This window comes from Meriones unguiculatus, chromosome 21 (genome assembly GCF_030254825.1).
Source record: "Meriones unguiculatus strain TT.TT164.6M chromosome 21, Bangor_MerUng_6.1, whole genome shotgun sequence".
NCBI classification, from domain to species: Eukaryota; Metazoa; Chordata; class Mammalia; order Rodentia; family Muridae; genus Meriones; species Meriones unguiculatus.
This window is the reverse complement of record NC_083368.1, coordinates 19,133,878-19,150,394: the sequence shown is the minus strand read 5'-3', so window position 1 is coordinate 19,150,394 and position 16,517 is coordinate 19,133,878. Positions and strand designations below refer to the sequence as shown.

At 46.4% G+C, this 16,517-nt stretch overlaps 1 protein-coding gene across 3 annotated transcripts in view; it reads right to left on the bottom strand.

Moving 5' to 3' along the window:
• The window catches only part of Slc26a5 (solute carrier family 26 member 5), a 46,394-nt gene that overhangs the window by 12,541 nt on the left and 17,336 nt on the right, over nt 1-16,517 (bottom strand). The window contains exons 3-9 of one of the 3 annotated variants that reach the window (XM_060373931.1): nt 16,111-16,312; nt 15,139-15,278; nt 12,422-12,532; nt 10,416-10,582; nt 9,843-10,007; nt 6,634-6,786; nt 3,877-3,959 (exon numbers count right to left, since the gene is read on the bottom strand). In XM_060373931.1, the coding sequence (XP_060229914.1) occupies nt 3,877-3,959; nt 6,634-6,786; nt 9,843-10,007; nt 10,416-10,582; nt 12,422-12,532; nt 15,139-15,278; nt 16,111-16,262 (971 nt within the window). In that variant the 5' untranslated portion in view covers nt 16,263-16,312. Of the gene's footprint in view, nt 1-3,876; nt 3,960-6,633; nt 6,787-9,842; nt 10,008-10,415; nt 10,583-12,421; nt 12,533-15,138; nt 15,279-16,110; nt 16,313-16,517 lie in introns of those variants that run through there. The other 2 variants (XM_060373932.1, XM_021647654.2) reach the window with 2 other exon arrangements.

Sequence of the window (16,517 nt, the reverse complement as noted above, 5' to 3'; positions counted from 1 at the left end):
GGTAAAATTAGTTTGTAGAAGGAAGCACCTATATTTGAAAGTGATGTTTAATTGAGTGGCAGAAACAGTGACGAATCAGAGAGAGATTTGATAGACTAGAATATGCCCAACTCTCACAAGAAGAGACAGGAAAAAGAAGCTACTTAAGGAGCAATGAGAGGGAGAGACAGAGAGATAGAGAGAGAGAGAGACAAGGCCTTGTCTTTAAGGCCTAGTAGGCCTTGTCTTTAGTAGCTGAGTAGTATCCCATTGTGTAAATGTACCACAATTTCTGTATCCATTCCTCAGTTGAGGGACATCTAGGTTGTTTCCAGGTTCTGGCTATTACAAATAAAGCTGCTACTAACATGGTTAAGCAAATGTCCTTGTATGGTTGAGCATCTTTTGGATATATGCCTAGGAGTGTTATAGCTGGATCCTGAGGAAGTGCTATTTCTAATTGTCCGAGAAAGCACAAGATAGATTTCCAAAGTGGTTGTATAAGTTTTCCCACCAGTAATGGAGGAGGGTTTCCCTTTCTCCACATCCTCTCCAGCATGTGTTGTCACTTGAGTTCTTGATCTTAGCCATTCTGATGGGTGTAAGGTGAAATCTCAGGGTCATTTTGATTTGCATTTCTCTGATGGCTAAGGACATTGAACATTTCTTTAAGTGTTGCTCTGCCATTCGATATTCCTCTATTGAGAATTCTCTGTTTAGCTCTGTACCCCATTTTTAATTGGATTACTTGGTTTGTTGGTGTTTAATTTATTGAGTTCTTTATATATTCTGGATATTAGCCCTCTCTCAGATATAGGGTTGGTGAAGATCCTGTCCCAATCTTTAGGCTTTTTGTTCCGAAGACAGTGTCCTTTGCTTTACAGAAGCTTTTTAGTTTCATGAGGTCCCATTTATTGATTGTTGATCTTAGGGCCTGTGCTGTTGGTGTTCCGTCTCATGAGAAGAGAGAGGAAAGGGAAGCTACTTAAGGAACAATAGAGAGAAAGAAGCAGTTATACTGGGAAGGTCATAGAGAGACAGGTTGTGGAGAGAGAGAGAGAGAGAAAGAAAGAGAGAGAGAGAAATCAGGTGAAGACGGAATGATCCAGAGAATGATCCAGGAGATTGAGATTAGAACAGATTTCTTGAGTTAGATTGAGGCCAAGCAGAGCAATTTAGAGGCCAAGAGAAAAGCTGGATTAAATAAGTTAGGAGAGGAGTTTGAACAGCTGAGTTGAACCAGCCAGGCTAGAGCTCAGAGAGACCAAGAAAGGGTGAGCTTATTAAGCAGTAATTCTCAGAGGCAGAAAACATTCTAGGCCTAGGTTAGATTGTACCTCAGAGGCTAGAAGCTTCTAGGACTAGGCATAGGTTAGCAGAAGGAGGCAGTAAGCCTCCAAGACAACTGAAACAGGCGAGTAAAAGTTCTTTTGTAGTCTTCTTTTTACAGTTTAGCTCTCACAGATGGAAGGAGTCACAGTGCCTCCTGGTACAGTGCTGTAGGGGAGAGAAGGCATGGAGGAGGAGCCCCAGGGACACAGATGGTACCCTACCAGTGTTTTGTTTTGTTTTTTTTTTTTAAGGAGAAATGTAAATGTAAGACTTTTTCATTTAATTAAATTATTTGTAACTAGTAACTGAATAGGATTATCTGCTGGTCTGATTAAAGACTAATGTTTATCACAGGACTCACTGCTAGAGAGTCCGGATGAGGTAATGGAAAGAGCTTGACAATGGGCATCAGACGACCAAGCTCTGGGGCCAGGCTGGGACTCATGAATGAGTCACTGAGGCATCTCACTTAAGTCTCTCAAATATCACCTTCCCTGAAACCCTCCCCAAAGCAGCAACCTGCCTCCTTCCCTTACCCGGCATCCTTCTCAGCTCCCTCACTACTTATTTTTGCTGATTGACTGCGTCCACAGAGCAAGGACTTTCTTCTTCTTTGTGTGTTTGTTTTGTTTGTAACTGTCATGTCCCTGGCTCATGGCAGGCATGAAGTAGACTGACAAGTAAATGAAGGTAAATGAACATTTATGAAAAACAGGGACAATGGTATATGTTGACAATACGGTTGCTACAAGCCTCAAGTGGGACGGTGGGCATAAAAGTATTTTCACAAATTCTCAGTCTAAGCTGAAAAAAAAATGTTATTACCTTGCTACGGTTTTCTACCCCAAGTCATTATCAAGAAACATGCTCATGAAACTTTGATGTTTACAATTGGAAGCTTTGCCTGAAGTACTGGCTCAGCCAAGGCAGGTCTGTGTGAAGGCCTGTGCCTCTCTGCCTCCCAGGAGACTCCTGGTTGGGTACAGCCTGATGGAACATGACAGCTTCCCTCAGTGTCCAACATCTGGCCACATCTGGCTTTATTGTTTTGGAGAAGAGAAAGTGGAGAGAGAGAGAGACAGAGATAGAGAACATTAGTGCACACATAGAAAGACAAGAGGCGCAGCTAGTGTTGCAGAGAGAGATGGCCAGAGAGCATTGGCCCAGGCTCAGGGAGAGACAGGCAGAGGGGGAGAGTCCCTCCTTTCTTTTAAATGTTAAGAGGAATAATTCATGTTAAAAATGTGGAATTAGATAATATAGGGGAAGCAAGGGAAGAATCAGCATGTACACTAAGACTGGAAACCCCACTGGGGTGAACCCTGGAACTTGTAGCCAGCCTGCCTTAGATGCCAGCTCTAGGAGATGTGCCAGCTCCAGCCCCCCTGGGTCATCTCCTGCAGACACAGGGACAAGTGTGGACCGCCACACTCCCGCAGCAGGTGAGGAGCTTTGAGAGGAGAAGCCATCTGGCCAAGGGTATACAGCTTTCAGGCTGGAGCTCAGGTCTTTTGCTTTTAATTCCTGTGTCACTCAAGGAGAGATTTTATTTTATTTTTTTGAGAGAGAGAGATTTTAAAGAAGAGTTTAAAGAAAGGAAAAAAAAAAAAAAAGAAAAAACGAACCCAGTCCCCACCGTTGGCAGGATTGCAAAACGGGGTGGCAGCTCTGGAAACAAAACAAAACAGAGTGGAGGTCCTTACAAACAATTCCAAATACCATCCAGTGTCTCAGTTCCGTTTTCTGTGGCTGTGATAAGATGTGCTAGTGAAAACCAACTCAGGAAGGGTTTATTTTGCTTATAGCACCACAATGGGGAGTTTGGGGAATTCAAGACAGCGGGAAGTCGAGGCGGCTGGTTACGCTGCCAATGCTGTGAGGAGGCAAAGCTGAAGAGTGCTTTCTAGGATCTCAGCCCCAGGGAATGGTGCCACCCACAGTGGGAGGGTCTTCTCACCCCAGTTAATCTGACCAAGAAGATCTCCATGCCCAAAGGCCTACCGTCTGGGTGATGATTCTAGATTCGATCCTGTTGAAAACTGAGATTAGCCGTCACCTTCGCTAATCCAGCAGAACCACTGAAAGCAGTCTCCAGGCTGACCTGCATACCCATGCCCAGAGGAGAGCTAGTCACGATAGCTAGGCAGTGGGTACAAATGAATACACACACACACACACACACACTCTCTCTCTCTCTCTCTCTCTCTCTTTTAAAAATGCTTAAAAATCTTTATTTATTTATTTATTTTGCTATGCCCCCATCCCCACACCCGTCAGAGACTCAATACGCACCTCTGGCATCCTGGAACCTGCTATGTAGACCAGGATGGCCCTGAACTCACAAGAGATCTGCCTGCCTGCCTCTGTCTCCTGCGTGCTGGGATTAAAGGTCTATGCTATCACATCCAACTGCTACAAGTTTTTAACCCACACACCCCCTCAAGCCTATAAAATCTCCAGCTCTTGAAAAGAAAAGTTGTAGAAAAGATGATTTTTTTTTCATGCAGAGTTAGAGATAGGGGAAAGGTCGAGTATTTAGTTACTCTCTTTAAAGTATTTTCCTACCCCAGAGGAAGAGTTCCAACGACATCCACACTGTAGGACTCGTGCAAGTTAAACCCCGCGGAAATGCCAGTTCCCATCACCACCTGCAACAGACACCAAACCAAACACACCTTAGAGCCAAGGACTGACACACCACAAAAGCGAGGCTCGAAGAATTTGTCCATTGGGAAATCTCATCTCGCTCCTCAGGGCTAAGCGGGGACTCCTCAGCTGCCAGCTAACTTCTCTCCGTGACTTCCCCGCACAAAAAGCCCTACAGCTCAAGGCTTGACTCGGTTTCTTTCACTTGTGTACTGTCCTCAGTGGAGGTATCCGGTTAGTTGACCGCAGCGGGAGGAGGCCGTCACTAGGGTTGACCTTGAGTTTGGGGCAGGTAGAAGGAATGTCGGCCATACCATCAGTGTGAGGAGGCTGGTAATGTCAGCCTGTCATCCTGGGGTTTTGGAATCCTTTTGCTGCTGTCGCTATCTCTAGGACAGCAGCATGGTCAAGGCCAGAAGCCCCCCACAGGGGCACATAGTTGTCCTCTCAGGTTCAGGGCACACAGCTTGCCAGCCAGAGCGGTTCTGCCCTGTTGGAGTTACAGAGCACAGCCTTCAAGCAGGAGAACAGGACAGAAGGCGTGATAGCGTCTTTTATCCCCAGTAACTATGGCTGCCAGAATTTTTGGAATGGGCTATCCAGGAGAGAAGGAAGGAGAGCTCCAGGGATGGGCAGCTCCTACGGACGTGGCCTCTACATAACTGCTAGTAAGGTCAGCTTGCTGTCAGGCACAGCTGGCTTAGAGGTACCAGTATCTTTGTCTCTCTTCAGTGGAACGGTGATGGTGATGTGATGGTGGTGACAGTTATGTCTGTCAACTTTGATGGAATCTCTTGTGCATCTGAAACTGGATGGATGCCTAGAATATTTAAAGTCACAGAACAAATACAGTTCAAGGACCTGGAGGCTCAATTTTGTGTTTTCCCATTGATATGAAAAGATGGACCACAAAACAAAAAACTCGAAAAAAAATATCATAAAAAAACAAACTGCATGCTTAAAAGGAATCGTGAAGATCCCGGTGTCAAACTTCCTAGAATGTTTTATTTTCCTCTCTGTGTGCAATGCATAGGTGAGAAGTCTATTTGCTTCAGTTTTTGTTGTTGTTGTTGTTGTTATATTTTGTTGATTGAGTCTGACTCTGGATGCACGGGCATTACAAGCACATGCCACACGGTACTCATAGAAGTCAGAGGACAACTTTCAGGAGTCAGTGTTCTCTCCCACAATGTGGGGGTCCTGGGGATCCAACTCAGATTTCCAGGCCATCTCATCCACTTAGGAAAGAAGTTTAAAAAGCACCATGAATCAATAAGGAATCTTTGGAAGGAATCTGGGCAGAACTGGTACCCAAGGCTGGAAAGGCCATGAGCATCCTTTAGGCCCTCAGCAGGCTTTGGTGCTCTTTGCCTGGCGAAGCTGCCCCACATCTCTTGCTGTTCAAGTACAAAATGCAGTTCTGAACCCAATCTCACCCAGAGAAAAGGTTCCGTGATCGCTAGCTCTCTTTTGCCTTTTCACATTCTAAGAAAGAGTCAGAATGTGGCTCAAGGGCAGACCCATTCCTATTCAGGAAGCCCTGGATTAGATTCCAAAGCACAGAAGACAAGGGGGAAAAAAAAAGATACTGGTGGGATATTGAAGCTTGGAAGAGATTAAGTTCTTTGTGAGCTATGTTAGACAGCTGTTTAAGCAGCTGGAGCTTCCCTCTTCTAAATTTATATCAAACACACATTACTTTTGCTGTTTTTTTCTTTCTCTTAAAAAACCAAGTTCTCCATATGTACCCCAGGGTAGCCTTGAAATCATGAACTTCCCAAGTGCTAGGACTTTAGGCCCAGACAGTCTGACACCTGTTACTTAAAAATAAAAACAACAAACAAACAACAACAAAAAAAACTTTGTGGGGCCCAGACCTTCTACTCTGGAGTCCACCGGACACTGCGGATTTTTAGGGTGACAGGGAAAGAGCACAGCTGTGCAGACTTCTAGTCAGAGCTAGCTTGAATGTCACTTCACGCCATATGCTTCTGAAGATGTCACAGCTTCACGAAAACTGGGTGCTCTGTGACTGCTCTCTGTGAAGAGGAGTGAGGGAGTGTGTCCACCCTGACTTCAGTCGTGCAAGGCCTTCTCCATGTACCAGACAATAAAATTGGAGAAATTTTGTTTTTTCAAAGTGGAAGCCACTTTATAAAAATAAGGAAAGCTATTGAAGTTATTATGGGTAATTAAAATAATGTATGATCTTTAAAAAAATAATGAAAAAAAAACTTAAGGAAAATACATTCTGCCAAATCTGGTCTTTCATGATAACTGATGTTAAAATGTGCATTTTTATCTTCACCTAGGTTTTAAAAGTCATCTATGTCTACATTTTGTTGTTGTTTTTGTTTGTTTGTTTTTTTGAGACAGGGTTTCTCTGTGTAGCCTTGGCTGTCTTGGATTCACTTTATAGACCAGGCTGGCCTTGAACTCACAGAGGTCACCTGCCTCTGCCTCCTGAATGCTGGGATTACAGGCACGTGTCATGGCACCAGGCTCAATGTCTACATTTTAATGCAGTTTTCTTTTTACTACTTTATTGTTTTGCAGGACGTGGGGAGGACTCTCTGGCTCCCTGTCCCTCTATCACCCACACCAGAATCCCCTGCAGGAACAGGGGCCTAGCCCGACTGCAGGGGCTGAACAGGCCACCCCCTCTCGTGTACTTACAGCAAAGAACTCTAGAGGAATGGGTGCTGGCAATTTCTCTTTAAATCTCTCATTAAACTCCTTGCCACCCAACAGCAAACCAAAAACCATCAGGCCGACGCCTAGGGAACACACGTTGAGGTTTTTAACATTCTGCAACACAGCAACTGTACTCTGTAACACAGTGAACACTGGAGGTTTACACCAAGCAGATGCTCCTGAACGGCACGACTCAGCACACGGGAGGTACCTAGACAGGCAGGTCACAGGGTCAGGTGTGACAGAGGCTGGCAGGGCTGAGGGGAAAGGAGGGGGAGACATCGCTTTATGAGGGGGAGGCTTCCAGAGGTTCTAGAGACAGGTGGTCACCGTTGCAGAGCAAAATGAGCTCATTTAATTCTGCTACACTGTATACTTTAATGGTGATGTGAACGGGGTATACCTTGTTAAACTATTTATTTATTCTTGATAACTCTGCGTGTGTGTCCTGAGTGTATGTATTTGAAGAGCATGCATCCAGGAGCCCACGGAGGTGAGAGGAAGTTGTCACATCTCCTGGAACTACAGTTACAGGCAATTGTGAGCCACAGTTTGGACACTAGAAATCAAACGCAGGTCTCCTGCAAAGGCAGAGAGCATTCTTAACTGTCTCGTCATCTCTTCAGCCTAGTCTTTTGTGTTTGTTGGTGTGGTTTGGGTTTCTGAGACAGGGTTTCTCTGTGTACCCCTGGCTGGCCTGCATCTCATGCTGTAGACCAGGCTGGCCTCACCACCTGCCTCTGCCTCCCTAGTGCTGGGTTTAAAGGCAGGTGCCACCACCGCCCGGCCCTAGCTTCTTGTTATATATATATTTTACCACAGTAAAAAAAAAAAAAAATCTTCAAAGGCTTCAGATGATCCTAAACTTAAAAGAGAGGTGGGTGGGGGAGAGTTGGTTTAAAATTCAGTGGCAGAGTTTCTTTTCGGCATCCTCCAGGCTAGAGGTTCAGCCCCCAGAACACAAACTGAGAAGTTTTAGGGTGAAGCAATTCTCTTTGTATCTTCTACAAATTAGGAGGCTTTTTTTTAAAAAAAATGTAATCATACAATTCTATACTCATAATTCTTACCCAACAATATTATAGGTTTATTATTGCTTTGTTTGATGTTGCTTTGTTGAAGACAGAAGCTCACTACAGAGTCCAGGCTGACCTTGAACCCACGCTCCTCTAGAGTGTAGTGTATAGAGGCATGTTTTTGAAATGCTGATATCTGAATGTAACTCATCTAAAATGACCCTGGGGCTGAGATGTGAGCACTACCAAAGAATCGGGGTCAACACCACAGAATATTTCAGCGGTGAAAACACAGCAATGCTTTAGAAATGTTATGCTCAGGATGCAAGGCTAAGCACTGCACTCAGGGTCAGCCGCTTTCGACCCAGAGAAGAGCATGTCTGATTGCATGCGGGTTGATGCCCCAGGTCCCGCCTCTGAGAAAAAGGTATCGGACGGGTCTGATGCTCTTTGGGTGGATGACACCTAAATGAACATTGGTACAAAGTCCCAATTTATTTCTAATATCAGAGATCAGACCTCTACTCTTGCCTGATGCATCTAAAACAAAAAGGGGGAACTGTAGAGAGCTGCGTAATGCCGCGCCTTAAAGGTGGAGCTGGTTCCCGCCTTCCACCTTCCCGATGGTGAGTGCTCTCTGTCACAAACAACTCCATATTTGGCTAAGGCTGAGGATCTGGCTTGCTTCCGTGTATGTGGACCTATCTGCATTGCCCACGAGGCACGCTGGGGTTGGCTACCCAGAGGCTATTTAAGCTGTGGGCTGGCTTTCCCCAGGGTCAGAAGATTGTTCAAGGTTCCTGAATAAACTGCATTGAGAAGAACAAAAAAAATCCAAACAAAACAAACAAACAAACAAACAAAAAAGATCAGAAAGAAGGAGAGGAGGACCTCCCCTATCAGTGGACTTGGGGAGAGGCATGCATGCAGAAAGGGGGGGGGAGGGTGGGACCAGGAGGGGAGGGAGGGGCTTATGGGGGGATACAAAAGGAATAAAGTGTAATTAATAAAAGTTAAATAAAAACTAAAAATAAAAAAAAATAAAAAAAAAGAAATCTGACTTAGAAATTGTCAGGCGACGTTGACAGAGAAATCAGGCAGGCTTCAGAACCAGAATGACATTTAGAAAGAAGCCCAGGAGAGGTAGAGAAGAAAGCCACTTAGTTATGTCTTAGGGCTTATGTCTGGTCAGGATACCCCAAATATAATAATTTCATCTGACACCCCGACAAAGCAGAGAAGCCACCAGACCTGGGCGGCACAGCCTAGGGCCCAGTGATGCCACAAGATGGTGTTGGACCTCTTGCCGCTGGAGATACATGCAATTGTAAGCTGCCTGAGGTGGGAGCTAGTCATTGAACCCCGGCACTTGGCAACAGTAGCAAGTGCTCTTAAAAGCTCAGACCTCTCTTCCGCCCCCATTCAGGATTTGGGAAACTGTACTGTTAATGATTTCTAGCTATACTGCATTGTGTGAAAAAAAAATGTTGAATTTTTAGAACTTGTTATCAACTTCACATAGCCAGCTTTAAATGGATTGGTTGTTTTTACTACTCGCTTGTAAACTTTTTTTTTTTTTAATTTTCTCTGTTGTGTATACTTTATAATGTTTTATTAAACGGATCACTTATGTTAGTTAAACCATTTATAGCCTTACTTTTTTTTTCCTGCTTGAATAATCAGCCTTTAAAAGAGATGTGCCTTCCTACTATCGCTTTTGTTTGTCTTCTGAGACACGCTTTCACTATGTAGCCCTGGCTGGCCTGGAAGTCACCAGGTAGACTAGGCTGGCCTCACACTCACAGAAATCTGCCTGCCTCTGTACTAAAAGGCGTGTGCCATCACACCCAGCTTACTATGGTATCTTTAGGCTATTTATCAGTGTCCAAAAAAGAAAATAGAAGAAAAGGACATAACTTGCTCTTAAAAGCTATCTGTCTTTTCACCTAATTAGGGAGACTGTGCAGTCACCGATAGAGACCTAAGCGCACATTCTTTCTGAGTCGGGGAGAATCACATGTCCACGATGTGGGCCACGGTTGTAGCGCTCTTCCCAGAAAGTCCAAGAGTCGCTAAGTCTTTCCCCTTGAAGGTGAAAGGTGAAAGGTATACAGAAGCAAACAGGGCAGGGGGTGTGGGGAGGCAGGACCAGGGAGTCAGGACTCAACTACTTACATATACCACCGAAAAGATCCCACTGTACCGCTTTGTCTTAACCCCAAACAGGTATTTCAACATGGATGTGAAGACGTGCACGGCGGCGGCGGTGGTGAACCCTCGCACCAGCGGCTCCGTGAGGTATATGGCCACAAATCCAAACCTGCACACACCTAGGCAAAACTATGTTGTTGTTTTTTTTAAACAACAAAGAAACAAACAGATGAGTTAGGAAATGGCAGCAGAAAACACGCGAATTTCTTTCTGGGTCACTTCCTAGTCCTACGGACTTGGACCTGTGGCAGCCGACAGGTCAGGGGCTGTAAGGAGAATAATGCTAACCCTGCGGTGGCCCTGGTCCCTCAGGACCGTGGTGGCCAGGCTCAGGCCCTGCCCTCGAGGAGCACACACCATTCTCTCCGTGCTCCCAAGGGAGGCCTCTTCCCCGAACTACTGCCCGCTCCTTCGAACTTGTCTATAGGTCTTTAAGGCGTCACGAGGCCCCGGCTCTGGGGTTCCGCTGTCTGACTCTGGACACGCGCGCCACAGACGAGCAAAGCAGAGCCCCGTCTCCCCACCCTGCAGCCTCACCTGAATGATTCCTGAGAGCAGGGTGACAGACATGGCGACTTTCACTCTCAGCGCGTCTCGGGCCTCCGTGCCGTTGGTTGCGTTCACTCCTCCCGGGATGACGATGTCATCGGGGACCAGCCGGACAGCCACACCACCGATCATCAAGCTAATGACGGCGAAAGGACCTGGAACCGGGGAGCGGGAGTGAGCACTGCTCCGAAGCTCAAGGAACTGAGCCGCCAGCTCTGAGGGGGTGATGGGGAAGGGTCTCTGCTCAGAGACCTGTAACTTAAAACTTCAGCCGCAAGGACGAAGCAGCGGGGGCGCCACATGACTTCTGAGATCCTTGAAATCTCTGTATGCTCGCACTATTCCTGTTTTCTACCCAGAAGGCCAGGAGTGGATTTCTGTTTGTGGATTTTTGCTTGCTTGTGTTCTTGAGAGAGGGTAGCCTTGGCTGTCCTGGACTCACTTTGCAGACCAGGCTGGCCTCGAACTCACAGAGATCTGCTGGCCCGGACTCTGCCTCCGTGAGCGCTGGGATCATAGATGCAGTGCCGCTGTTCATCTGGCAATGGCGTTGTTAACAGCCTGGTAATGTGTGCTCTCTGTAGGGCTGGGCCACACCCAGATCCCAAAGTCTTCCTTCCACGACCTTTATCTTGAACAGTGCTTCTCGGTCAGTGGTTAGGGGTGATGATGTCACGTGGACTTAATAGCCTGCTGACCTCTATGCTAGCTATGTGACCGCATAATGTCTGGTGTGGGAGTGCATGTCTGTAACCCTACTGCTGGGGAAAGAGGTGGTAGAGATAAGTGGTCTAGCCAATGCTATACTCTGGGTTCAGTGAGAGACTTTGCCTCAAGATATGAGGTAGAGAGTGATAGCAGAAGACCTCTGGCCTGGACATGTATGTGTGCATGCAGGCATGCATGTGCATTCATGTACACACACGCATACATTACACAGTGTGGAGAAGGAAGTAGGCATTTTACCCCACGGCTCACGTATGGCAATCACGGCTCTACTTATGGGAGTCCGTTCTTCCCTTCCGGTGGTGGCAGGGACTGAACTCAGGCTGTCAGTCTTAGAGACCGGCTCCCTGACCAGCAGAGCCACCAGATCAGCTCAGGAGCCTCAAAACTTCTACTGGAGCCTACATGTGTGAGAAAGCCCTGGCAAGGCCCCGTGGACAGTTCCTGGGACCACATGAACAAGAGAGGAAGGATAGGAGAGGGAGAAGAAAGGGAGGAGGGAGGATGAGAGGCCTCATTAAGTCCTTCTGAAACGCTGACCTCTTGGGACTGGGAGAGATGGTGAAATGATTGTTTTTTTCATGAGTTTTATTTATCTTAAACACTTTGAATTTATTTTTTAAAAAAGGGTCATGCAATATAAGCCTCTGAAGCTGGGTGGCATTTATTACCAAGGGATAGATATCTGAAATACTGTGTGAGTTTGTTGGACAAAGCTCTAACATTATCATTAAGGTCGCATGCATCTGCTCCTAAATGCACCACAGAGAAAACATGCAGAATTTGGAGCCGAGAGTATGATGAAGATGCACACACATGCAAGGTGGCCAGAAACCCTGAATACCGTTATTAAAATAAGTAAGACAAAAAACTAGATGCAAGCCAAGTGTATTAGAAAATAAAGCAGTCATCTCATTTTACAGCTTTCAACAATCACTCTTTTATGCAAAAAAAAAAAGGCCCATTTAATTAACCCAAGATTATAAGAAAGCTGTGAATTTCAGAAATCTTGGAGAAGTGGGAGGAGGAAGAAGAGGAGGAGGAGGAAGAAGAGGGAGCATACAGATGATTTTTCCAAGGCTTAGGAATGAACCCCAGGTTTCACACAGGCGTGTGCTCAGCTACTGACATACATCCTCAGCAGGAGTATGGTGGCAATTTTGAATCAATGAATGGGTACACAGTGACAGAGAGTTTATTAAGCAATAACAACAAGCAGATTGCAATGCTTAGAAAAGAGTTTTAGGTTATCAAACATAAGGTTTTACCTATAGATATGTGTCTGGAGGTCCCAAAGAAACAGTACATGATAACAGGATAAAATGAAGAGTACAGGCCGAACACCGGAGGAACAGCCGCGAGCATTGCGAAGGCTAAGCCTGCGGGAACGGAAAGCAGAGATGGGGTCACGGTTAGCAAAGAGCAGGGTGTGCTCCTCTTCACCTCTTGGTCTCTGACAAACAGGTGATACCCGTCTTCACGTAAGTGACAGGGTCCGGCCTGCCTTCCCTTCTGCCCCAACCCCACGAACAATGTGGCGTCCGCACAGTTCAGGCTGCAGCAGTATGATGGTTAATGCCTCGACAGGCTCTAGCATCACTGAAGAGAAACCCCTGCCCGGCCTGTGAGGGATTTTGTGGATGAGATTAGCTGAGGTGGGAAAGCTGTTAAATGGGGCTGTCCCGTGCCCTGGCTTTAAGCCCTGCACTGATATAAATGGAGAAAGCCAGCGGCACCCCAGCGGTCGTCTCTTCCTGCTTCCTGACTGCAGATGCCACGTGGCCAGATGCCTCAAGCTCCTGTTGCCATGCCTTCCTCACCATGATGGAGCCTCCCCCTGGAACTCGGCCAACATGAAACCTCTTTTTTGTTTTGTTTTGTTTTGGTTTGGTGTTTTGAGACAGGGTTTCTCTGTGCAGCTTTGGCTGTCCTGGACTGGCTTTGTAGACCAGGCTGGCCTCGAACTTACAGAGATCTGCCTGCCTCTACTTCCCAAGTGCTGGGATGACACGTGTGCTCCACTGCACCCAGCTCAATGAAACTTTCTGGAGTTGCTTCTGTCTAGTATTTTTGCCACAAAAGTAAGGCAGGTAACTGATACAGGTAGTTTGCCTTGTCTTCTCCCTTTTGCCAGTGGGCAGATTTTCTGCCTCCTGTCACAGATAAGGTACGGTCTGGTACTGACCACCCTGATGGCGCTCTCTGATGGGATGTTTGAGCGTCCTCTTAAGACCCTTTGATATCAGCATCCTCCGCTATAACATTCTCTGGTCTCTGTATGCCCCTGCACCTGATTCCCAGGCTCCTTCACTTGTCCCTCCTCAGAATCTATGGTCTCCCAGGCTCCTCTGCAGCTGTCTGCTCAGTCTGAAGGTAGTTTTCCTGGGCAGGTATCTTCCAGCTGAACCAAGCCTGGTTCGTTTCCAGGTTTGCAGTTTTCCAACCCGAACACTTGACATTTTATTCCAAGAGACTTTAGAGGCGCAGGTCATACCCTGGAGGGGACTGTTGCCAAAATTCCTTCCCTTGGAGAAAGAAGTGAATAATACCCTTCCTCTTAAGGTCCCAACAGCAAAGAGAGGTATGTTTTGACCAAGGCACACTCAGAGAAAGCAATGAGTTTATCAGGCTTGCTTACAGAGCAGCGGATAAGGGGTCACAGGCTAGAGCATGGGTGACTCCAAAGCAACCAAACTGGAAGCTCTGTACCCAGCAGGGGTGATGGCTTCCCCACCGCTCTGTAGGTGAAATGCCTTCCCCTCCTCCCTCCCCATCTGTAGCTTCTTGCCCAGACTTTCTCAACCTTCCTGCTGTGGTGATCCCAACTATAAAATTACTTCCTTGCTACCTCCTAACTGTAATATTGCTACGGTCATTACGAATTATAATGTAGGTATCTGGTGATTTGTGACCCCACAAAGGAGTCAAGACCCACAGGTTGAGAACCACTGTTCTAGCTTCTCCCAGGCATTCTGGAGCCATGTGCAATCAGAGCAGACTTGCACAAACTGGGTGGGTGGGTGGGGGAGGCTGGATATGCAGGTGAAGGTCCCATGACCCTCACTGCCCCCTCCTTCTGAGAGGAAACAGCAACTGTGAGCAAGGCCAGCTGTGACGGTCTTTGGTGTGCAGGCCCAGCTGGACCCCTGAAGATGGCTTTCTAGGAATAATGGGAACCAGATATGAGCTTGATAAACTGTTTTGGCTAGGGAACATATTCATTTTCTTTTTCTTTTCTTTCTTTTTTTTTTTTTGAGACAGGGTTTCACTGTGTAGCGCTGGCTGGCCTAGATCTTGATATTTAGAGCAAGTCAGCACATTGACTTATCTGTGTTAGGATTAAGGGCACGGGCCACCATGCCTGGTTCACAAATTGATATTTTCTAATATTCTTACATTACAGATAAAACCGAGAGTTGTAAGGGAAAACCAAGTATATCATAATCCCTTTTAGTTATGTCACGGGCCTAGAAGCAAGACCTTTCCTGGATCTGCAACAAAACGTTGACTGAGCAAGTGACGGATTTTCAAATCAGTATCATCACAGTCTACTGTGGACGACCCCAAAGCTTCTTTTTTTTTTTTAGAATTATTTTATTTTGTCTTTTTTTTTTTTTCCAGAGCTGAGGACCGAACCCAGGGCCTTGCGCACTGAGCTAAATCCCCAACCCCCCAAAGCTTCTTAAAGATTACGTTTCTGAAAAGTTTGTTTAGAAAGGTAAAAGATACTAGAAAAACATGACGACGACAACAACAACAACGAATATGAATCTGCAACTGTGAGGAACACGGGCTAAACAATTATTTGAGGGGATGGGAACAAGAGAAACAAACAATGAAAAATACATACACCCAGACAGAGAGACAGACGTAGAGAGAGACAGTCACGGAGATGGAGAGACACAGAGACAGTGGGAGAGTGAGAGACAGAGACAGACAGAGAACGGCAGAGACAGTGAGCAAGAAAGCACGTTATCGCACTAACCTTGGGGAAGCTGAAGCACGCCGGTGCTTATGCCTGAAACCAAGTCACCCAACACATACTCCTTGAACTTGTAAGCTGGCAACCACTTAGTGATGGGCAGGAACATGTAAATGATGTTTCTTATCTTTTTGGGAGTGCATCTAAGAAGACAGAGACACAGATGACAGTTGCAAGTGAGGAACGTCTCCGAAGAACTCACACTAAGGTGTTTGCTATTCTTCAGTTCCAGGAGTGATAGAGAGACAATTCATAATTAGTGATTAAAATGCTATTAAACAGGGTGGGAGCCATGGGTGGAAACTCAGACAGAGAGGCCGAGCCATCCCTGGGCGACAACTCGGGGGGTGGATGTTTTAGAGCTGTGTGGAGAACAGATATGACATCCTCTACATGGCTGTAAGGTACGGTAGAACACCGATTAACGCGGTGTGCTGTTGGTTTAATTAAAGTGACACACCTCAGAACCATCTGGGAAGAGAGTCTTACTGAGGAATTACCTGGCTCAAATTGGCCTAAGGGCCTATCTGTGGGGTACTGCCTTGATTGTTAATTGTAGTATGGCCCTGTCTGTTGCAGCACCGTTGACCAAGCAGGAGTTCCTGAATCGTATAGCAGACGGGGTAGCTAGCAGGGATCCACCTTTGTATTCGCCCTCTGTCTTGGCTCTGGATACGCTGCTTGAAGATCATCCTACGTGGACCGCCTGCCATAATAAAACTGTAACCTAAAGAAACCCTTTTCTCCCTTGTGTTCTTTGTCAGGCTGTTTTATTCCAGGAACAGAAATGGAACTAGGGCCCCTAGTGACATACACGGCGCTTCCGCAACCCATCAAAAGTCTGTCACCGGCTGAACCACCGGTGGCTCGGTAAGCTGGGACTGCTCACCCCTTATTCCTCCTCCAGTTCGCCAGTTACACACGTGGCCTCGAAACTCAGAGCAAACTGTCACAGAAGAGGAAATGGCTACGTACGTGAACGCCTGCTTCAGCTTATCCCCAATGGACTCTGAGACTTTGTCCTTGACATGCAGCCTCTCCTGGAGGACGGGATGACTGAAGATAGGCCTTTCCACGTGGTACTTCTGGGTTGCCACAGGGATTTCATTTTCTTCGGCATGATCCATGGTCTGCAGTTATTCACCAACAGCAGGAGACGAGCATTTCTGGACAGGCACTAAGGGAGAAAACAAATAAACAAACAAACAAAAACCCTTTCAGCTGGTAAGAAGCCATCTCTTCCTCAGGGTGTTGCGGGTTCTGCGGACTTCTCGGAAACCAGAAACTGCGGAACACGTCCCACATTGTTGTGTAGAGTAGGCGCTAATAAATACAGTGGGCAAAAATGAATTAAAAAACCCACAAACTTTATTTGTCCTCCT